The sequence below is a fragment of the Littorina saxatilis genome, linkage group LG16 (assembly GCF_037325665.1).
Source record: "Littorina saxatilis isolate snail1 linkage group LG16, US_GU_Lsax_2.0, whole genome shotgun sequence".
Lineage (NCBI taxonomy): Eukaryota > Metazoa > Mollusca > Gastropoda > Littorinimorpha > Littorinidae > Littorina > Littorina saxatilis.
In genome coordinates, this window is record NC_090260.1 from 13,964,290 (window position 1) to 13,988,542 (window position 24,253).

Sequence of the window (24,253 nt, forward strand, 5' to 3'; positions counted from 1 at the left end):
TTCAGATTAAACAAAAAAATGTAAACTAAAGTAACTTTGAAACTAATTATCTACTCAAAATAAAGGCTGATGTTAATGGTTACATAAAATTTGTTCTCAGCATATTTTCATTTTATTTTATTTTGCTTTGGAAGAAAATCTCTATGAAAGTTCAATTTCAGGGGAGACAGTTACCTTGACTGAAAAGAGCAATTTATTGAAGTTATTTCCCTTGTCAGACCAACTTCAATCAGACAATCTCCAACTTCCTGTTGGCAAGAAGTCTGTCAAATCCACATTGTATCGGCGTTTTTTTGCTTTTTCTTCATATTGACTTGTATTTTTGACTTGCTTATTGGATGCAAGGTAATCTTATCCTTCTCTCTGAAATGAAGATTGACTTCTTTCAAGAATAGGTAAGTTGATCAACTGAAGGAAAGATTTGGGAATTTGAATTTTTGATAGCTCGCGGCTTCGGCTTCCGAGTTTGATGGCAGAGAGAATTTCTCACACTTTCGATTTTTTTTTCGCCTAGAAGAACACTGTTCTATTCATTCATGTTTGTTTTGTCTGAAAGATGGATGAATGAACTAACTTTTCCAAAAACATAAAGTTGATTGATGCAGTGGTTTGTTTTTAAGGAGTTGTGGAAGAGTGAAAATACCATCCGAATCCCGATTCGCGGGTCGCTCACGGCACCATAAAAACTGAATTTTCGTTTATCATTTTATGTCTCATTGTCTGTTTCTTGGTGAACTTTGGTTGGTTCCTAATCTGGTCGAGTCATTGCGGCAGCAGTTGTCAGGAGCTTTAGTAGTAATACTAATAGGCTCTTCATAAATCTGTTTTTTTTTTATTTGTATCTTTTTATTTTTCCACAGATGTTCAACTTTCAGTTCCGCATACTGACATAGACTCATAGTGGAATATTCTGTGTCTGAGTCTCGGAAAAGAGAAAAATTACCCTTGTTCCCGAGGCATGCATAGACTAGAGAGGCAGGCAGAGGCTGTGTCAGCGTGTGCAGTGATAAAGTTGAAAAACAGATTTTTTTGAAATAAAAATAAAAAATACATCACAGAGAAAATAAATATATACTAATTTAGTGAAATTGAGATGCTTATATTTAATAATTAATATTCCAGTTTTGATGTTTGCGTGTTACTGTTACTGTTAGGTTTGGGAATCAATGTGATCCTATACCTATTTAACTTCCAAGTATTTATTTTTTCAGAAAGCTTTGACTTGAGTATGACGGTGCTCACTGCTTGTTTGAACTGAAGGTGAAGAAAGCTGAGATGGACAGTGACCTTAACACCGCCACCGATGCCAGTAACGCAGACTGTCGTTCCGTCCCGGCAAGGTGAAGATGAACAGGTATGGCTCGATAGCAATGAGTGTCTCATTCAGAGTCATTGATAGTGACACTGACAGCGTCTTTTTGTTCTGTGACTTTGGCTTATTTTGTGTTTTATTCTTTTAGTTATAACCAGATGTGTCAAACAAATTCAGCTGATCTCTTTTACTGTTTTAGTGAAACAAATGTATTGTTTCCAGCAAAGGGAAAAAAAATCGGGTGGGGGCGGTTGGTCGATTTTATTTTTATATTTAAATTTTTATTTTATTTTAATAGTTTTATTGATGTTTGTTTTTAATTAACACAGGCATCTCATTGATGAGAAAGTGTGAACTGTGTCCGCGGGATGCCAGAGAAGAGTAACTTTTCATCCAAAGTCTGCAAAATTGAATTTAAAATTTAACCTTTTTGATGAATATTTTTGAATGAATACAAAAAGTTCTAGTGTTTGGAGGAAAAGTTAAGGTCAGTTCAACTTTAAACAAGGATTTTTAGTGTGTGTTTGTTCTTCTGTCTAAAAAAAAAAAAAAAAAAAAATCTGCTTGAAGTAAATACACACAAAAATTTTCATCTCCAACTGCTGAGTCCCTACATCTTTTTACCCCATCAAATGCCACTCTGTATGCCCCTTTAAAAATTGATTGCAATATATATATTCCTCATCTTCTCCTGAATTCAAAAATATAGAGATGTCACGTTTACTTTGAACATTTGCTCAGATTGTTTTTTAGTGCTGATGGTTTCTTTTCAGGCCGACAGATTGTCTAAAATATGTATTGCTTCATGTAAATGTCTTTTTGTTCTTCTTTTCTTCTATTCAGCGGACACAAGACTAAGAGCAGAGCGGCAAGATAAACATCAGTTCTTGCTGCTGGAGAAGGTTCTACAGGAGCAGATGGACCTGATGCGACTAATTTAGTAATTGGTCGCCAAAGAATCATGGTGGAGCCAGAGCCTGTGCTACTGTTCGATGGAGTCATCTTTTTACTGTTGAGTGTGGAAGATGTTGAAGGCACATGATGGATCTGTCGAAGGAGTGATCACTGGTAGGTGGCTTTGAATGCTATTGTTGAAGCAGACCAGTCATGCCTGTGCTATTTTCCCCAGATAACTGTAGCAAGATCTTGTGAGAGTGACATGTTATTGTTAGACGCTCTTTAGGCTTTAAATGTTACCTTGAGTGTGTGCTTTTTGGAGGATGCCAGATGTCATCACGGTTCACGGGTGTATCTTAACTGTTCATCAGTTCTCAGTCATGACCAGTTTCCCATTATCCTGGGAATTCATGCAAGGTTTATGCGTATTGGTCACATTTGTGAATTTAACCAACACATTTTGATGATAAAACTATGCTTATGGGTACGCACAATGATGGGCCTCTTTTTCTCATGTGGGGTGCGGAAAATGCATGCACCACTTTGTTTTCTGTGATCATTGCATCTGTGAGAAATAATGCAAATATTGCTCTGTGGCCAGAGCTGCCATCTGCTAGGTTTTCAGGGATGTAACAGAAATTGCTACGCTGTTTCCTCAAGTTCAAAATTGCAAGTGCTACACTCAAGCAAATAATCACAAACATGCAACAGTGCCTTCTTGTGAGTTCTGATTCTCACTTTGTGTAGGCATCGGATTATGGGTCAGAAAAAAATTGTCCACACTGAATAGTATCACGGTTGACGCTCTCTTCTAACTATGTTTGTGCTTTCCAAATGAATATTTGTGAGATAGTATTGAATGATTGATGCAGGTCACCTGAGGTGTGTGATTACATTTTATGACAATGCTACACTCAATCACCATTTGCTCTTCTGAAATTTTTTTTTTTTAAAGCAAGTGCGATTATTGATTTTTTGTTCCAGGTGACAGTATGATGCTTCCAGATTGAATTGTTTGTATGTGAAGAAGAGCTGTGTGAATATTTGATTTTTGGAATTCAGTTGGCTTGTTTTGTTTGTTTCAGATCCATGACCATGAGCTCGGTGTGGTTGGTGGACATGAACTAAAGACGACTACTGATGCTGTGATGACGAAGGTGTTCCATAGGCTACACGGTTGCTGACAGGGGGCTCTGGGGGAGGGCAGGGAAAGAGACCATGGTGTACGCTGCGACTAAAAGCCATCGACAGTGAGTTGTTTTTCATAATTTGTAAAATCATCCTGGTCCTTTTAGGAAGAAGATAAAATCCATGTCTACAAAACAAGTTATTTCTGTCTCAAATTTTGTTCTTTGGAATCAATTTTAAATTTGCCATGTTTCACATGTGAATGATAGTTGTCAAAGCTTTTACGCTTAACATTAAATTGCTAGAAGCCAAGTTCCTGAGCTCATTTGTCAGTGTCATGGATTTTCGACTACATACGAAGTAAGGATGTTAGCAAACGGTATGATGTCGTCACATATGCGTCTGCACGTCACAGTACATGTATTATGAATTTCCGAAGGCCCCCAAAGAAAAAGTCATAGTAAAGGTAACTTTAACCACTTGACTGCCTTATGACGGGTATACCAGTCATGCGCTTGTGCAGCCGCAGCGCCTTAGGACGGGTAAACCCGTCTTCTCCGTTCCGGGATTTTCCAGAAATGCTACGTCACTGCTGACACACAAATAGCAGCCAATGGCTTGGTAGGATACCTCATTCTCATGAATAAACATAAATGGTGACGCGGTTTTGCGTTTGAAGGCTATTTTCGGCCTTGTCGACAGGGTATGGGAGAGAAATCTCGACTCGTCAAAATGGCTAACGGTGACTGTCGACCGGGCCCTAGTAGGGAAAAACAAAGCCGGACTGACGCTACAGGCGGTGCAAATGATTATGGATACTGACAGGGGAAGGGGGAGATCTTCTTTCGGACAATTCGTTGGAAACAGGTAGATGACAGTGATTATAATCCTTTCTTGGAGCGAGCAAAACAGCCACCTGTGTTTGATCCACAGGCACCGGAAGATGCGCCGGGCAGATTTTTCAAAAGTTCATATTTAAACATCATTATAAGCCAAACTAATTATCATTTCCATGATTAGACACTAAAAACAGATTCTTGGTTCAATTTCCTTTAAAAACAACATAGGTTTTACTTACCTACCTACTGCCAGTTTGAAGCTAGATTTTTGTGTGAATTATTACACCCCAAACTCCAATATTCCCTGGCAGTCAGGAATGCACATACCCAAGTTTTGATTGGCAGCGAAAGGGTTAAAACAAATATTAGGGTAGGTATTTTTTTTTACTTCTCTTCTACAAGGATTACAATGTGTTGTAATTTCCTAACTCAAGTATAGTTGGTGTGTTGTAAAAGCGTATGGTGTGTATGCAAGTTTGTGTGTCTGTATGATTTTAGCAAGTTTACAGGCGTCAGGAAATAAACTTGAGACTTTTCTCAAATCAGTGATAGTTGTTTGATGATCTAAGTTCATGTTATTTTTTGTTTTGTCATGCAGAGGCTGTTCCGTGAAGCTGTACGGGTGCCACAGGTCAAGACCTTGAAGACGGCCGTTCAAGACTGGTTTTTGGAAGCCTGTGATAAAAGAAAGAGACAACAGGCCATGGAAGAGCCTTCATGATTTGGTTTGCAGTAATTGAACTTTGTAATCTCTGTAGGCTTATTTACAATGCTAGTTGCAAAAATTTGATGAATGTAAGATTTGACTCGCCTGAGAAATTGCTAGTGAGTAATTGTATTTCACAGTTCAGGTCTGTGTGGCTGATGGGTAATGTACAGAAGAGTCTGGGGTTTTGTTGGACATTATTTAAGCTAAGCTTTAAACTTCACACTCTTCTACAGATGATGTTCAGACATGATGTACCCTTTTAGGTTGTGTCAGAACGACAGAAGACTAAACTGGAAGTGCTCAACTACCATTACTATCAGTGGAGACGCAGGGATGCATTTGAACTTTTCTTGTGGGTATCCCATACTAAAAATATAGAATACATGATTCTGGAAAAGCTGTTCAAGGGCACTTACACACTATATTCGATTTTTGAGTCACTTGAGAAAAAGTGACTCTATGTAATCGGTCAGTGTTAGTCTGTCCGGCCGGCCGTCCGGCCGGCCGTCCGTAGACACCACCTTAACGTTGGACTTTTCTCGGAAACTATCAAAGCGATCGGGCTCATATTTTGTTTAGTCGTGACCTCCAATGACCTCTACACTTTAACGATGGTTTCGTTGACCTTTGACCTTTTTCAAGGTCACAGGTCAGCGTCAAAGGAAAAATTAGACATTTTATATCTTTGACAAAGTTCATCGGATGTGATTGAAACTTTGTAGGATTATTCTTTACATCAAAGTATTTACATCTGTAGCCTTTTACGAACGTTATCAGAAAAACAAGGGAGATAACTAGCCTTTTCTGTTCGGCAACACACAACTTAACGTTGGGCTTTTCTCGGAAACTATAAAAGTGACCGGGCTCAAATTTTATGTGAACATGACTCATTGTGTTGTGAATAGCAATTTCTTCCTGTCCATCTGATGCCTCATATAATTGTAGTGGAGGAGTGGAAAGGGTAGTAGTAGGTACACGAAGCCCAAGTCCAAGCGTCTTGTTTCAACTTTTTATTCAAGAAAACAATGCAAGGAAACGTAGAGGCCGAAAGCGAAACCCGTAGACAGCAAAGCAAGTGTAGTGTCGTGTTCAGCTGCTAGGACTAGGAGCGAATGCATGCTCATGCCGGTGTCCGGCCTATACTTATAGCCCCGGCGCGGACTGCACAGAAAGCACCGTCCGCCGAGAATAAAAATCGGACTGAATACGGCCAGAAACACGGAATCTGTGTTTCTTACACTTGCTTTACCCTACGTTATTTAAACAAATACATAACCAATCCTAACAAACAATACATCAAATTAAAGCTACGACCTTTAGCTTTCTATTGCAATAGATCACATTTCGTAAAAACTTATATTTATTTAGTAAGATGCAAAAACAATGGTCCTAGTGAAGGCACTGAACCAACTTCAGTGCGGAAAATTACAAAACTCTCCAAACTGGAATAATGGACAAACTCATAAATCATACAGATAAAAAGAAGAACCCTAGACAAACATCATGATATGCGTTACTTGGGGGAAAATTATACATTGACTTAGTACGAAGCGGTAAAGTCCGAAAGTAAATGGAATCGGCTAAATTCCTGCGCGAGTACCTGTCTGCATAAATTAGCAATCTTTGCAGAGGAACCAAGCATCACTCATTACAACCAAATCCTTATAAACAAACTAAAATCATATGCAACATAGGTACGGGATATGTAATAGTGATACACAAATGACAAAACAATGATTGAAAAGACAAAGATGAGTTTGTGAGAATCAATTTCTCTCAACGATACATGAAAACCGGTCAAGGTCAGAGTGACGCTTTGGTCAGTTCGAAGCATTATCGTAAATAACACAATAATATGCAGCCATCCAGCCTAATCAGTGACTTCTATGCAAACCTAAATATAATTAGGACCGTATCAAAGATAAAAGGGACTTTGAAAGATAGAAGTTAGGTAGATATATAAAGAAAGGTATTGTATTAGAATTTGCGCCGGCAAGGTGCGCGCGCATCATCGTATCGTCTGCTATGGGATGGGTTATCCCGTTTGTACTGTACACAAGGCTGTTTCGCTATGCGATGATTAGAGTGTTTAGGGTAGCGAAGTGCACTTTGCTACATCCCCCCCAACTCTTTTACATATCAGCGGCCGCGCTGATTTTAAGAAAAACCGGAAAGCCTAAGGGCTGAATTTATCAAACCATCTTAGATTATCCAAAAAGAGAAAAATTGCGAAAACTTTGCCTATGACTTTCACATATGTCACTGAGAAAATCGACAGTTACAAAAACATGTTCTCGTGATCAGTACCAGCTTTGCTAAATCAAAAGTGAGGCCTGCATTTTACAAAGTGTCTCACATATGATCAAAGTACTGCGTCAAAAACATAAAAGTGCAAACAATCAGGAATTTCATGGGAAAACATTGCTACAATTATCAAATTTTCTCCACTGAGAAAAAGTAACACAATGTCAACACTACCATACAAAAATGCAACCTTCATCCCCACCAATCCGTTTAGTTGATAATATAGGATTTCTCTTTCAATGTGTGTTCTTGTATGCACAAGCTCAACACTCACAAAAACTCTCGCTCACGGCTTTACAGTAAAGGCATCTTACTATATCACCACGTCATGAGTTAGATACGAGTTCATTACCCAAAATATATGTGTCAACCATAATTCCCGTTCATCAATTGTGGGGGTTTCTGCGCCTAAATCGTAAATAGGTAGCTTTACGGGCCAATGGCACTGAGGGCTTAACTTTGGACTTTTAACCGACTACTACTCAGACCTTACTGATCTCCAGAAATAATATGTGATGAAAACGGGGAAAAAAATCGCAACGATACACATGGGTTACGATACACTCGCGAGTTTTATGTGCAAAACATTATTTAGCCCAGTTGAATGCTAGTACTAGTAGAATTGTTCTTTAGCTGAATCAGTCAAATTCAGCCTACCGAGTAAACGATCATTCAAAAAATAAAATCAAGTTAATTGTTACCTTGCATGCAAGCAATTCGTTGTGACCGGCGAGGTGCTGGTACCGGTTGAGCAACAGGTGCAGGAGGAGGCACAGCAACCACAGCCGGACCCGCAAGAGCCGCAGGTCTGGGCCTTGGAAGTGTGATCCAGAGTTCGTCATCACTGTCACTCTCAGAGTCTGTTTCACTCGGCACTGAGGTAGCCGAAGACGGTGTATCTTCGTCGTGATTGTCAAGAGTCTCGGAGGCTGGCAGCAAGTCCTTTCTATTGACAGCTCGCTCCGCGCCACCAGCTAAAGGTGCGACGAGGTAGACGTGCTGATGTTCAGCGACGCGGCAGGTCACCCTGTAGATGTCGGGCTTCCAATAGTCCTGGATTTTGTTGCGCCCCAGGACCCGGTTCCGCAGGTAGACGTGGTCACCAACGTTGAGGCCGTGGTCTGCAGCGCGTCTGTCAGTGAGCGCTGTCCTCTTGACCACCGCCTGTTGAAGGTGGTCAAAGGCCTTCTGATGAGCCTCTGTCAAACGCAGGCGATGCTGCCGCACCCAGTCGATGGTGCCGCTGGCTGCTGGGGTTGGGAAGCCCAACATGTCGTCAACGGGCAGCCTGGGTTGTTGCCCGAAGAGCAGGAAGTGTGGTGCGAAGCCCGTGGACGCATGGGGTGTGTTGTTGTAGGCCTGGACCAGCTCCGGGAGATGAAGGGACCACCTGGTCTTCTGCTCGTGGTGCAGGGAGCGTAACAGGTTATGCATTGACCTGTTAAACCGTTCGCACTGGCCGTTGCCCTGCGGATGATACGGTGTGGTGCGACTCTTTTTGATGCCGTACATGTCGCAGAGTTCCTTTATGAGTTTGGATTCAAAGTCTCTGCCCTGGTCACTGTGGATTCGCTCCGGAACCCCGAAGCGCTGGAACCAGTTGTTGACCAGAACTTTCGCCACCGTCGCAGCTTCTTGATTCCTGGTGGGAATCGCCTGTGTGAACTTGCTGAAGACATCAGTGAGGACGAGGACGTTCTCGCGGTTGTCGCTGGCAATTTCTAGCTTGGTGAAGTCCACAGCGAGGACCTGAAGAGGGCGGCTGGCCAGCAGAGGCGTAGAAGTGGTGTGGGTCGTCGAGGGGAGACGACCCATACAGCAGCGCTGACAGTTGTCGAGGTACTGCTTCACCTGGCTGTACATTGCTGGCCAGTAGACCCGGGACCGAAGAAGTTGCATGGTTCTGTCGTAGCCCTGATGACCCATGTTGTCGTGTAGCATGGCTAGGACATCTGGACGGAGTGTTGACGGCAGGACAAGCTGGAACTGGGGCCCGTGGATGGAGTCAGTAACCTTTCTATAGAGGACGCCGTCTCTCAGATAGAGACGGTCGTGCTGTTGTACAAGGCTGCGCAGCTGACGGTCTTGGCCTGTGGCAGGTTTGGTGGGCCAGGTCGTTAAAACAGGCCCGATGGTGCCGTCTTCCCTCTGAAGCCGTTGTAGTTCTGTGGACGACAGCCGAGGGAAGATTGTCTCGGGCTCTGCTTTTGTGTCTGGATGGTGGAAGGCGGGAGACACGTCTGGGTTGACGGTGGACTGTCTTTCGCAGCAGACTTGCTGCGCTGCTGCCAGTTCAGGGGGGAGAGAGGTGGACGTCGTGGGAGAGGGAAAAGACGGGGGCATCCTGGAGAGGGCGTCAGCGGGGTTTGTTTTCCCTGGCTGGTATTTGATCGTAAAGTTGAACTGAGCCAGTTGGGCTGCCCAGCGCTGCTCCAGAGCTCCGAGGGGGGCCGTTTTGTAGTGGACCAACGGGTTGTTGTCCGTGAGGACGGTAAATGTGGCCCCCAGCAGGTAGTGTCTGAATTTTTCGGAGATTGCCCATTTTATCGCCAGGAATTCCAGCTTCATGCTGCTGTATGCAGCCTGGTTTTTTTCCGTCGGCCGCAATCGTCGACTCGCGTAGGCGATGACTCTGCGTCGTCCTTCCTGTTCTTGGGAGAGGATGGCGCTAAGTCCGTCGTGGCTGGCGTCTGTCTCCAGGATGAAAGGCTGCTTGAAGTCAGCGTAGGCAAGGACTGGGGCCGAGGTCAGGGCTCGCTTCATGGTGTCTAAAGTGGCTTGATGCGTGTCTTGCCAGAGGTGCCTCAGGTCTGTTTTCTTCTTCTTCTTGGTGCCTTTTTCGGCCTCTGCCACCAGGTCGTGCAGAGGACCCGCAAGCTTCGAAAACTTGGCAATGAAGCGCCGGTAATAGCTTGCAAACCCGAGGAAGCTGCGGACTTCAGTTGTGGTCGTGGGCGTAGGCCAGTTGACCACGGCGTCGACCTTGCCGGCTTCACAGCTGATGCCCTCTGCCGAAATTGTGTGGCCCAAATAGGTGACCTGGCGGCGAAGGAACTGACACTTGTCTGGTCGGATCTTGAGGCCGGTCTTGATAAGACGTTCCAGCAGGCGGTCGAGGTGTTCCAGGTGCTCGTCAAAGGTCTTGGAGTAGACGAGGAGGTCGTCCAGGTAGACGAGCAAGAACTGGAACAAGAACTCTGACATCGTGGTCTGCATAAGACGCTGGAACGTGGCTGGGGCAGAGATGAGTCCCATGGGCATGCGTGTGTATTCGTAGAGGCCCATGGGGGTGACAAACGCCGTCTTGTGCTGGTCCGCCGGGTCCATCGCAATCTGGTGGTAGCCGCTGGCCAGGTCGAGGGTCGAGAAGTATTGAGACCCCACCAGTGCGTCGAAGGACTCCTGGATTCGTGGCAGCGGGTAGGCGTCACCAACTGTCTTGGAATTGAGCCGGCGGTAGTCGACGCAGAGGCGGATGGAGCCGTCCTTCTTCCTGACGATGACAATTGGGGCAGCGTAAGGGCTATGGTTCTCTGTGATGATATTGCGGTCGAGCAGCTCCTTCAGATGCTCCTGCACCTCCTTGAAATTGTTTGGGGGAATGCGGCGGTAAGGCTGGGCGACAGGTTTGGAGTCTGTCGTCCTCAATTTGTGGTGGGCGGCGTCGCAGTAGCCCAAGTCTGCTGGAGTGGTCTGGAACGCGTCAGCTCGTTTTCTCAGCAGCTCTTCGAGGCGTTGCTTCTGGCTGCTGGTTCCATTGAAGTCTGGCAGATGGAATGGAGCTGGTGCCGGTGTTTTCGTGTCTCCTGAACACAGGCGCTGCGTGGAGATGACTAGCTCGTTGACTGTAGCGCTGTAGGTGACGTCGGACTGGCTCTCGACTGTGTCAGTGGCGTGCAGTGTGGCGATCGGCGTTCTGGCAGGCAGCGTCTTGTCCTCAGGAGTGAGGTTTGCAATCCTGATGAACCGGCAGGAGGGGTCCCCAGCGACCAAGGTGGGGACAGTCAGCAGACCGCCAGGAAGGGGATGGGAAAGTGGGGAAGCCAACAATTGCCGAGTGTACCTCTGGTTGCTGGTAACCCGGATTGTGGCCATGGAGTAGGCAGGGATTGAGCAGGGAGTGGAAGTCCGAGCTAGACCACGTGTTGAGTTGCGATCTAGTCGAACTTCCCGGACAGCAGCTTGCAGGGAAGGAGGGAGGTTGGACATCTGGGGCAGACAAGTTGAAAGGACGTTCATGCCCACCAAGGCCGGCAGTCGCTTCTTGCGGTTCTGCATGAACGGCTTGGTAGGCTCCTTGACGACAAGGACTGGAACATCCTTGCAGAGGTGGCCCAGGATGGAGATGTCGACGACGATGACCCCGGAGTAGGGAACTTCAGCGCCGTTGACAGCTCGAAGGGTGACGTGGCAGGCACTGATGTCGCAGTGGGCGAGATGCTGGGCCACCCATGTGTCGGTGACGGTCGTCACCTCACTGCCTGTGTCGAGTAGAGCTTCGGCCGGGCGTCCGTTGATTGAGATATCGGCAGTTGGACACTGGCCGGTGAGTGATGTCTTCTTCTTCCTACCCCCCGCTGAATGTTTTGTGACAGCGGGGGTTAGAAGTTTCCCTGCTGCTGGTATGACTGCTGCTGGTGCTGTTGTTGCTGAGGTCGGGGCCGATGCCGCTGTTTGTTGTGGTATCGCTGTTTCTGGAAGCAGTCGGATTCCCGGTGGCCGACTCTGCCACACCAGTTGCACTGGGGTTGATGGTTCTGCTGTTGGTGATGGTGGTGCGTCGGTGCAGCTGGTGGTGGTTGTGACGCCAGTTGTAGCTTGAGGGACTCTGTCTCCGTGGTGAGGGCAGCGATGCGTGCTTCAAGCCTTGCGATGGAGGGGTCCGGTGCAGCGAAGACTTGTTCAGCTGTTGCTTCAGCAGGGCTATCTTCCCGCATCCATCGCATGGCCTTGCTGGTGACCTCGTCGAAGGTGGCGGCCGGCTTTTCTCGCAGGAAGCGGCACATGTCACGCTTCAGGGATTGTGGGTGGAGTCCTGTGGCGAAGGTCTTGCGCAGCGTATTGTCGTTCAGTGTGTTGGCCTCGGCAGCATTGGTCTTGGCCCACGCAGCGCGTAGGTGGCTGGCGTACTCGCTAACGGACTCGCCGAGACCCTGTTGTCGCCTGTGGAAAGCGGCAGCCAGTGCGACACTATCTCGCTGGTCGCCCCACGTCTGCTCCAAGATGGCGTAAATTTTGGCCGGCGTGTTGACCTCTGCTGCTGGTCGCCTGATGACCTCCTGTCGAGCCCTTCCGTCCAGCGCTCCAAGGATCCATGCCGCTGCAGCAAGTGCAGGGACCGTCTGTAGCTGCAGGATCAGCTTGGCCTCCTGAATAAAAGTCTCGGCGCAGTCGCCCTCGCCGGTGAAACGCCTCAGCTTGCAGAGCCGCAGGTTGGGGGTGTTTGCCTCGTCCGCCATGTTTGCCTGTACTGTCTTCTTTCAGTTGATGCTTCTGTATCCTGCTCGCAGCGCCAAATGTAGTGGAGGAGTGGAAGGGGTAGTAGTAGATACACGAAGCCCAAGTCCAAGCGTCTTGTTTCAACTTTTTATTCAAGAAAACAATGCAAGGAAACGTAGAGGCCGAAAGCGAAACCCGTAGACAGCAAAGCAAGTGTAGTGTCGTGTTCAGCTGCTAGGACTAGGAGCGAATGCATGCTCATGCCGGGGTCCGGCTTATACTTATAGCCCCGGCGCGGACTGCACAGAAATCACCGTCCGCCGAGAATAAAAATCGGACTGAATACGGCCAGAAACACGGAATCTGTGTTTCTTACACTTGCTTTACCCTACGTTATTTAAACAAATACATAACCAATCCTAACAAACAATACATCAAATTAAAGCTACGACCTTTAGCTTTCTATTGCAATAGATCACATTTCGTAAAAACTTATATTTATTTAGTAAGATGCAAAAACAATGGTCCTAGTGAAGGCACTGAACCAACTTCAGTGCGGAAAATTACAAAACTCTCCAAACTGGAATAATGGACAAACTCATAAATCATACAGATAAAAAGAAGAACCCTAGACAAACATCATGATATGCGTTACTTGGGGGAAAATTATACATTGACTTAGTACGAAGCGGTAAAGTCCGAAAGTAAATGGAATCGGCTAAATTCCTGCGCGAGTACCTGTCTGCATAAATTAGCAATCTTTGCAGAGGAACCAAGCATCACTCATTACAACCAAATCCTTATAAACAAACTAAAATCATATGCAACATAGGTACGGGATATGTAATAGTGATACACAAATGACAAAACAATGATTGAAAAGACAAAGATGAGTTTGTGAGAATCAATTTCTCTCAACGATACATGAAAACCGGTCAAGGTCAGAGTGACGCTTTGGTCAGTTCGAAGCATTATCGTAAATAACACAATAATATGCAGCCATCCAGCCTAATCAGTGACTTCTATGCAAACCTAAATATAATTAGGACCGTATCAAAGATAAAAGGGACTTTGAAAGATAGAAGTTAGGTAGATATATAAAGAAAGGTATTGTATTAGAATTTGCGCCGGCAAGGTGCGCGCGCATCATCGTATCGTCTGCTATGGGATGGGTTATCCCGTTTGTACTGTACACAAGGCTGTTTCGCTATGCGATGATTAGAGTGTTTAGGGTAGCGAAGTGCACTTTGCTACATCATATTCAGAACTGCGAAAGTGACTCGATCGAGCGTTTGCTCTTCTTGTTAATACACGACTCAAACCTTCAGGCTAAATTAAAATGAATAAAATACAAGTATAAAGAGTTCAGAAAAGAAGAAAACAAAAAGTGAACAAATAGAAAGAAAAGGTTTTAACAATTCCTTGTCATTTATGGGAGTCGAACGCAAACAACCTAGGCAGGTTGAAGGAGACAATGCATGATGCGGGTTTTTGTTGTTCTTTATTAATTTTTGGAGTTGAGTTGAGAATTTAGAAGCGAGACTAGAAATATACTTCTTTTTTTTTTGCTGTTAAAACCGTTATGATTGGATTTCTATAGATGTAAGTCTTGGTGCACCTGATAAAAATTTAGCCCTTGAATGCAGGCAGTGTAAGGTAAATGAAGCAAAGTTCTCTCCGAAACAGCAAAAAAAATGCATTTCAATTATATTGATCCTCGCCACCTTATTTTGCTTGCTGAGCAGCTGGCCGCTGGAGACTTGTCTATCATTTTGTGAGTAAGCTGCGTGTTTTACATCCATTTTGAGATGGCAAACCTATGTTTTACGCAGTCTGACAAGTTTTTTTTAATTTATGAGTTTTATGTCATGTTTTTTTTTTAAATTTATGAGTTTATGTCATGTTGGTGTGCTTATACATATCAGTGGAGAAGGGGCATTGAATAAGTGTTTCTTTTTGATATCATTGTTCTGAATTTTGACTATTAGCTGGCATTTTACCTTTTGTTTCATTATTGTAGTTGTTACTTTTGTGTAGTGAAACTTGATAACTCACTGCTGCCCATGTCTAGGTTGTGTCAATTGTTTTTTCTTCACTGAACGTACCACTGATTATCAATGATGACATCAGGGTTTTGTTCTGTTTTTTCTCTGGCATTTGAATTTGCTTCAAATCATTGTGAACTTTTTTTTTCCTTGCAAAGTTACTGGTATATGTGAATATGTTAACACACTTCAAATCAAAACCTGAAATGTCTCCTTTTTAAAAGTAATTTTTTTAATTTCTTTTATTTAAATGGTACACATTCATATGATTGTCTCCCTTTTTTTTCCTTTTTTTTTTTTTTTTTCTTTTTTTTTTCTCTCTTCTTCTCTTATTTTGTTTTTTTCTTTCTTATTCTTCGGTTTGTTCTTCCTTTTATCTTCTTATCCTCTTTCTCTTGCTTGTTCCTTGTCCCAGTATGCTTTCACGCCGCCACATCTAATTGTGACCCTCCACCACGGGATGAGTCGCATGTCACCTTTGCATGATTTTCATATTTTTACATTTTCCAAAAGAGTTTTTTATGCTCTATCCAGTGGTGAAAACCGTTTTAGAAAAGAGCAAAAACTGTTTGAGTTATAAGCCTGTGACTAAGGTGACCCTCACACTGTTACCAGACACTCCCCGGACTTATATTAAGCCTAGCGCAGAACCGCGCGAGGTGACATGCGACTCATTTCGTGGTGGAGGGTCACAATTATTTTGTGCTCCATCCACATCTGAATTTCGTTTAGCTGCCTTGTCCGAAATGTGTGTGGGGCACATATGTATGTTTAATGTCAATGTTCATGTTTCAAGTTCCTTGCTTTGTGAATTGCATACCAATGTTTTATGCAGTCGTGATAGATTCTAAATGTATGTGTTATCCTAGTTTGGTGTACATTGACTAGATTTCGATCCCTGGAGAATGGGCATTAACTAAGTGTTTGTTTGTGATATCATTAGTAATCTGAAGTTCAACTATTAGCTGGCTTGTAGAACTTTTTTTCTCTTTTTGTTGCTGTTCTGTATTCAAACATGTTGATACAACTCACTGCTGCCTATGCCTAGGCTGTGCCAATTATTTATTTATTTGTTTACATCAATGTGATATAGTGACGAGTGTACATCAAAATTCTCTCTTATAAGTTATACTGGATTCTTCACTGCATGTACTACGGCGTATCGATGATGACTATCAGGGTTTTGTTCTATTTATTCTTTGTTCTGCCAATTTGAATTCTGCTTTGAATAGTATTTTGATCATTTTTGTTTCCGTGCTGCTGGTATGTCAAAATGCAGTGAAATTAAAACCTGGAAGTCACAATGGCAATAAGCGAGATTCAAATCTCTCCTTTGTTTTAATCAATTTATTTGACTGCATTTTTGTTTTAGAACTTGTACATAATTATGATCATCTCTGTTATCGAACCTGCACGCTTGACCTTTGTCTTTCTGGATCAATACAATGTTGTGCACTGCCCATTATTTGTTTGTGAGTGCGTAAAGCGGTTGTGTGGTCTGCGTAAAATTGTGTAGGTCAATCGTGACATCTGCGTGGAGAGTGCGTCAAATGCGTGAGAATGCGTTCAGCAATTGTGACATCTGCGTGAAGAGTGCGTCAAATGCGTGAGAATGCGTACAGCAATTGTGACATCTGCGTGAAGAGAGCGTAAAAAGCGCGTAATGCCTGAGAATGCGTCAATAATTCGTGACATCTGCGTGGAGAGTGCGTAAGATGATCAGGACATCTGCGTCAAGAGCGCGTTAAATGCGTAAAGCAATCGTGTCGTCTGCGTGGAGAGCGCGTTAATAGCGTGAGAATGCGTAAAGCAATCGTGACGTCTGCGTGGAGAGTGCGAATTTGTCTTGGTGTCAAATAAGCGTGCGCTGGAGGTGCGTATGGTCTGCGTAATCTGAGGGAAAACGAGTGTGTCACGCATGTATTTCGCTTTGCAAAATCGCGCGCGTTACGCATGCGTCCAGTGCAGTTGTTACGCAGAGTTTGGCGACTGCGACACGCATTCGCTGCGCAAAATTTTGCTGGCTGGGTGTGTGTGTGTGTGTGTGTGTGTGTACCACAGGTACTACAACATTATGCGGACTTGCTGGGCGGAGGAACCAGAGGGGAGACCCACCTTCAACAATCTTTGTTCTCAACTGGGCACTGACCACTATGACGTCAACTACTATGACGTCAATCAGCTCAAGTCATAAATTGCATCAGACTGATAGCACTTTCAAGTTGGGGGATCTGCTAGACAAGGCAAGTAAGGTCTATAAAATGCATAAGGCATGTGTAATAAAGTAAGTACGAGTTAATCGTTGTTCGAGATGTGTGTTTACTGACGGTGATTGTGGGACATTATTCGAGTCTTTGCTCTTCAATTTTCAGCTGTTACCCGCCTCGTGTTTTCGATGTTTTGAAATGTGATTGTGGGGACTCTGCTCGGCATTGTGTCATATTTTGGTTATAATCCATCGGATGCTCCAGGACATAGATATGTTATTGCGAATTGAGAAACTGATCTACCGGTAGCTAATGTTAACCTGCGAAAACGTCAAGTCATTACGTTATTTCCAGCCATATCGGAAAGACATGTTACAATAATTCAATTAGAAACCCATCATTACAACAAACGTAAACGAGGGATTATTATTATGTCCAAAAGTGCCTCGGCTGATGTCACAGTTCATGGAATAATGTACAGAAGCTGTAGTTTTGAAAAATGTTACTAAGCATGCTTATGGTTTGCAGGGCCGGACCTGATGGGGAGGGGGGGGGGGGGGGCTGAGTTCCGTACCACCCCACCCCCCACCCCGCTGTTAAATGCGAAAGTCAGATCTTGCTGCAACACTTTTGAAGGGGAAACATGTTAGTACAAGGGAAGTAACCCCCTTTTGTAAGTGTTGCAAAGTGGTTTATCTGAATATTCCCCTTGCCTTTTTACCATCGTGTCTAAATATAATCTGAACCACTTAAACCTCAAACAAAGTTTGATTTCTACCTAAATGATAATAATTATTGTCAGTAAGTACTGGTGTCACATGACTGATGTGAACCAGTTGATTGGCTAATGGCGATGCGCTAAAACTGTTAGCGCACTCAACTTTTCCACAGAGCGTATTCTTCCGCCCTTTGCCTAAGCGAGACTGTGCTCTCATCCTCAGAATTAATCAATGACATGCAGCTTATATTATCCACAATACCAAATGACCATAAATTCCCTGCTTCTCAATTAAAGCAGAAGTGGTTTTTTTCTGACAGATTGCATGTGTTTGTGCCACAGTGCCACTGATCTAAAAATAGAAGCCGCTGTATTTCATCTCATTTTCGCCGACTAGCATAGATTCTTCTCATATGCCGTGTTAGTGGCACGTAGCTTATCATCCACTGTCACGCCCTCATTTGTCAATCAAATAGATTGAAATGTTGGTCAAGCAATCTTCGACAAAGGCCGGACTATGGTATCGCATTTCCGCTTGGAGGCTTAAAAATTAAATAATGAGTTTTGTCATTAAAAATCTAAAAATTGTAATTAATTTTGTTTTTTTATAAAACGATCCACAAATAATGTCATCTTATTCTTCATCATTTTCTGATTCCAAAAACATATAAATATGTCATATTTGGATTAAAAACAAGCTCTGAAAATTAAATATATGAAAATTATGATTAAAATTAAATTTCCGGAATCGATTTAAAAACAATGTCATCTTATTTTTTGTCGGTTCCTGATTCCAAAAAACATATAGATGTGATATATTTGAATAAAAAAAACAAGCTCAGAAAGTTAAAAGAACAGAGATACAGAAAAGCGTGCTCATCCTGCTCAGCGCAACCATTACCGCGCTATTCTGACTAGTCAATGTCACTGCCTTTGCTACGAGCGGTGGATTGACGATGCTACGAGTATACGGTCTTGGTGAAACAAATGCAGTGCGTTCACCTTCATTCTGTGAGTACGACAGCTTGACTAAATGTTGTATTTTCGCCTTACGCGACTTGTGGAGGTGTGTTCTATTTCAAACTCAAAACTGAGCTCTACTGTAATATGTACTCGAGTACTCTGTGTAATATCTCCGTTCGATGGAGCGAACAATAAGATGAAGTGAAAAAGTCGGTGCGTGTGGCATGGTTTGATTAATTGGGTACAGTCTGGGTCAATAGTCTCCCTTTAAATGGAGTCCCTATTAAGATTGTATCTAATTAAAACTGTTAACATTGTTAGACCTGCACATTTTCTCTGTTTTTTTGTTTTTTGTGTTTTTTTGTTAAGATTGGTGCAATGTTTTTTTTCCGCGTATTTTGTATTGATTTTTGACATGCTAATAAAACCTGATAAAAGATCTAAGTTCCTGTTTATGAATTGCACGCAGCCCTGTGTACGATTACTTCTTCCAGTATGCTCTGGGAGCTCGTTCCGGGGCTACTTCTATGCACGCAGCCCTGTGTACGATTACTTCTTCCAGTATGCTCTGGGAGCTCGTTCCGGGGTTACTTCTATGCACGCAAAATGTAATTTCTTGTGTTGTGTTGGTTGTTTGCATTTTGTTTTGTTTTTATATCACTTTCATGGTGTGTTTTTTTCTCTCTCAAGAAATCACAATCGGCATTGTTGTGTTTAGCTACCATTGTGTCCACTTCACTTTGCTTGATGTTGACTGCCAATTATAATGGAACTTCAAAACCGTACGGCATCTGCATACCATGTTGAGAAAACAAAAATCACACTCTGAAAGAAAATATCACGTCCAAAATACATTCTGAAGCTGTAACTGACTGGTCAAAAAACCTGATTCAACTACCCAACCCTCGTTTATCTGAATCTTGGCATGCCATGCATCATATTCAACATTCTGTATTATAAAGTCTGTCTCCCTTTTTCACACTTGTTTCAACATATTCTGAAATAATCACAGACGAACGATTTTTTGGTTTAAATTAGTGAAGTCGATTGTCGGGTTCAATCGCTGTCGGATGTCATTAAGTTTCAGCATTCCAAAATTCAGAACCAAAAAACAAGAAAGGTAGGTTGTTGGAACGTTTGTTATTGACAAAACAATACATTCACATTGAAATAATAATAACAATTATTATTTACTGAAATGAAAATGAGATAATGCGTGAGATTCAAATATACATATTTCGTACAACTGGCATGCGATTATACCAGATACTGCTCAACATGTGTATGCTATAATGCCCTCTTCGGGGTAAGTGTTCACTATTCATTTCTGTATAAATGATATGTCTATCACATTTCAAACGTACTACTGTTCTTTAAGCATGTTTAGTTTGGGGTTTACTTCACGAATTCTACTTTTGTGGACAATAAAATGCTTGCAATAAAATCAAACCATGCCTGTCAATCAAACCTCATTTGTGTGTGTGTGTGTGTGTGTGTGTGTGTGTGTGTGTGTGTGTGTGTGTGTGTAATTATGTGTGTGTGTGTATGTACATGCATGTGTGTGTGTGTGTTTGTCTGTGTACGAGCGTGCGTGTGTGTGTGTGTGTGTGTGTGTGTGTGAGAGAGAGAGAGAGAGAGAGAGAGAGAGAGAGAGAGACAGAGACAGAGAGCGAGAGAGAGAGAGAGAGAGCGAGAGAGAGAGAAAAGCGAGAGAGAGAGAGAGAGACCGAGAGAGAGACAGAGACAGAGACAGAGAGACAGAGAGAGAGAGGGACCGATGCAGAGAGAGAGAGAGAGAGACAGAAATCCCTCCCTGTCTCTGTGAGTGTGGCTGGAGTGATGGGACGTTATCCTACAGGTTACCACAGATCACACACACACACACACACCTGACACGCATGTACGTCAGAACAGACAAGACAATGTGAAGCACAACAACTCAAATTGGACATGCCAAATGAACAGCAACATCAAATAAAGCGAACCACGGAACGTAACTCCATGTGTTCAACAGAAAAGGTTCGGAACAAGATAGAGCCGGTGTCGCGAAATAAAGACGCTGCCTGAACAATCCCTCGCAATGCGGTCAACGCGCATGCGCTTACATGGGGAGATTAATCAGGTCGTGAACAGTCGAGCGGATTGCTAACCCTAACCCTAACTAACCCTAACCCTAACCCTAACGTCCAAGATTGGCGCATGCGCATTAACCGCAGCGAGAGGGATTGTTCAGGCAGAGGTTTTATTTCGTGACACCGTCACCGGTCCTGGTCTTAGCTTCTTCATCTTCTTCGTTCATGGGATGAAACTCCCACGTTCACTCATGCTTTTGCACGAGTGGGTTTGTACGTGTGTGACTATTTTTACTCCGACATGCAGGCAGCCATACGCCGCTTTCGGGGGAAGCATGCTGGGTATTTCCGTGTTTCTATAGCCCACCGAAGTCTGACATGGATTCCAGGATATTTTCCGTGCGCACTTGGTCTTGTGCTTGCGTGTACACGCGAAGGGGGATAAGACACAAGCAGATCTGAACATAAGTTGACTTTGGAGATCGGAAAATCTCCACCCTTAACCCACCAGGCGGCCGGGATTTGAACTCACGACCTTCCGATTAAGATGCAGATATCTTATCCACTAGGCCACTGCGTCTGTCTTAGCTATTTAACATTCAAGACTTTAGCCCGTCTCTTGGCCATCAAGTATTTCAGCAGTCGCTCGTTCCGCGCTGACTGGCGTCTCTCCTGCACCGCTCCCAGGGCGTACAAGACAGGATGCAGCGCGGAGCTCAGCGGCAGAACAATAACACTGGCCGCCACTCTCACTGGGTTCGACTTAATGCTTCCCTGATACAGCGACACCGCCAGGACCAGCAGAGACATTCTGCACAGGCAGCTGGCTATCGCTACAGGGATAAACCGTCGGGCGTTGCTCAGTTGTGAAGGCGTGTTGTCTGCTCCCAAGACCACGAGAGGATGTGGCCGCGTTTTGAGGAAGATGTAGACCTGAGCCGCCATCACCAGAGCGTGAAGGGTGCACTGGGGGATGACCAGCAGGTCAACCAAGCTGTTGTCTTGCTGTGAGGACATGAGCGGGATGCAGATCGCTGTGTCAGGAACGTTGCTCCAGCGGGAGGACAGGAGGGGAGCTAAAGCTGTGACGAGCCCCAACACCCAGACCCCACACGTCGCTACATGCAGAGCGAGAGGTCTGGAACTAAAACCACTGCGTTTGAGAGACAAGAACACGACATGCTCCACTGTGGCGATGAACACCAAGAGACCTGACACTTGACAGGACAAAGTGAAGAGAACGCCAGCTGTTTGACAGGTCACGCTCTGTCTCCACGCCACGTCCTCCCACAGGTAAGTACCCCGGTACAGCCGGTCAGCCACACCTATAACCGCCAGGTAAATACCGCTCACAAAGTCTGACGCACACAGGTGCAACAGGAAGAAGGTCAGTGGAGATTTGCTCGCGGTCTTCTGCAACACAAACACAATGAAGCCCAACGCATTGCCGATGATGGAAACAGCTGCAATGACGGCGACCAAGACACTGTGCGTGTCGTACTTCAACAGCCTGTCACAGGACGACACGGTGTCTTCAGGAGCGTGGCAGTTTTTGAGGTTAAACCCGAGCGGTAGCGTTCCTTGGCAACACAGCTTGTAACTGTCAGCGTAGATTGTGCGAAGCTGCTGAAGGTCTTGAAACATGTGACGTGGAAACTGGGTCAAAGGGCATCCACGGAGGTCGATGACCCGGAGACCGGAAAGCGACTGGAACCCTGTTCCGTGCAACTCGTCCAGCCCCGTGAAGGACAGGTTGAGGAACTGCAGGAAGGGAAGCTGTGTGCGGACAGTGAGCGAAGACAAGCGCACGTGAGACAGGTCCAGATACCGCAGGGTCAAAGATGATCCCTTTTCTGTCAACAAATTCGACGCCAACGGATTATCCGCCAAGACCAACTCCTTCAAGTTCTGTAAACGGCTTACTTCCCCGAGATTGACGGCAGAGAAATGGTTTCCGCTCAGATCGAGACTACGCAGGTTGGGCAAGGTAAGGTTGCCCAAGTGAAGCAGGCCGCACCTGGCCAGACTGAGATGTATTAGTAAGCCGCTGTGGTTCACGTGCCCTGCAGTCAGGCCGCTGTCACCGGCGTCCAGGTAGCGCAGGAGAGGGAAATGCGTCACAGGGAACACACGCGGGCAGGTGAAGGCCAGACCATAGCACGTGCAGTTCGCCGGACACTGGAGGTCACAGAACAGCTCATCATCGTGCTGCGGGCAGTCCCCACGACCATCGCAAAGCTTGTTTGCTCTATAGCACACCCTGGACCCGCGACAGCGGTACATACCCGGGCACGAGTACTCACCACACCGAGCTTCGTCCTCACCACCCGGACAGTCCCGCACTCCGTTGCAGCGAAACTGGACCTCCAGACAGTAGTCATCCTCAACGCACTGAAAAAATCCCTCTGGACAGGAGCGGCCCTTGTGCGGCATGACGACAAACGTGTTGATGGTTGGACCGAACCAGTTCTGCCACCTGGTGTAGACCAGGGCTGGCGGAGGGTCCTGGGGGATAAGGTCCATCCTTTCTCTGGCACAGTTTCTCTCGTCACTGCCGTCCGCACAGTCCTCGGGGCCGTCGCACATCTTCTGTCGTGGGATACACTGGTAACACCGATACACTTGCATTAATGTAAGGGCGCGTGCCCTCTGACGCACACACACGAACGCACGCGCACATTTACATGAACGTACGCGCTCATTCACACATGCGTACGAACGCTCGCACTCACACACACACGCGTACGAACGCACGCACGCACTCGTACACACGCACGCACGCGTACACACACACACACACACTCTCTCGCACCCACGCACTCACATACACGCACACACACACACACACACACAACCACACACACACACACACACACACACACACACACACACACACACACTCTCTCTCTCACACACACACACAACCACACACACACACACACCAACCACACACACACATATACACACACACCCACACTCACACACCCAAATACACACACACACATAGATGAATTGTTAGCCTAATACACCCCCTTGTGTAAATGGGCTGGAAAGTGGGTGTGAGATAACCAGAAAGAGAGGCGTGGGCGTGTGTGTGTGCGTGTGTGTGTGTGTGTGTGTGTGTGTGTGGGTGTGTGTGTGGGTGTGGGTGCGTGAAGGCGTGCGAGTGTGCGCGCATGCGTGCGAACGTGCGTGTGTGGGTGACTTTGGGACACAGTGAGTTATTGGCGTAATGAGTGTAACAGACACATGTTTTTAGGTCAAAACATTGTACACATACCTGTCCAATGCTCCCACATTGTATCTGCTCCTCAGCCTTGCACGGGGTAAACACACACAACTCCTCGTCACTGCTGTCCAAGCAGTCCGCTCGGTGGTCACACACCAGGCTGTAGGGAACGCGTTCAAACCCATTGCTGCACGCGAAAGGTGGCGCGAACCAATCAAGACGGGCGGGGCAGGAAGCCACTGCTCTTACGTCACTAATGACGTAGGTCTCCTTGAAACACGAACTTTTTGCGTCACAGGTCAGAAACGCGTGTGTCATGTGACCCCCGGGGCATCTCACGTGACTGAATGGAAGCGTTTGGTTGGAAGAAAGGGACTGAGGCGCCGTGAAA

At 45.1% G+C, this 24,253-nt stretch overlaps 1 protein-coding gene and 2 long non-coding RNA genes across 3 annotated transcripts in view; 2 read left to right on the top strand and 1 right to left on the bottom strand.

Moving 5' to 3' along the window:
• Positions 1-20,028, top strand: part of LOC138950459 (uncharacterized) — a 138,210-nt gene extending 118,182 nt beyond the window's left edge. Inside the window, exon 2 of the long non-coding RNA XR_011450667.1 lies at positions 18,665-20,028. This is a non-coding gene — a long non-coding RNA (uncharacterized lncRNA). The remainder of the gene's footprint in view (positions 1-18,664) is intronic.
• On the top strand, positions 1,130-5,816 carry LOC138950457 (uncharacterized). Its single transcript, XR_011450665.1, has 4 exons — positions 1,130-1,354; positions 2,156-2,380; positions 3,295-3,459; positions 4,775-5,816. It is a non-coding gene; the product is annotated as an uncharacterized lncRNA (long non-coding RNA).
• A 1,193-nt stretch (positions 20,029-21,221) lies between the features above and the next one.
• Positions 21,222-24,253, bottom strand: part of LOC138949869 (G-protein coupled receptor GRL101-like) — a 9,595-nt gene continuing 6,563 nt past the window's right edge. Inside the window, exons 5-6 of the mRNA XM_070321653.1 lie at positions 23,914-24,022; positions 21,222-23,237 (exon numbers count right to left, since the gene is read on the bottom strand). Of these exons, the coding sequence (XP_070177754.1) occupies positions 21,222-23,237; positions 23,914-24,022 (2,125 nt within the window). The remainder of the gene's footprint in view (positions 23,238-23,913; positions 24,023-24,253) is intronic.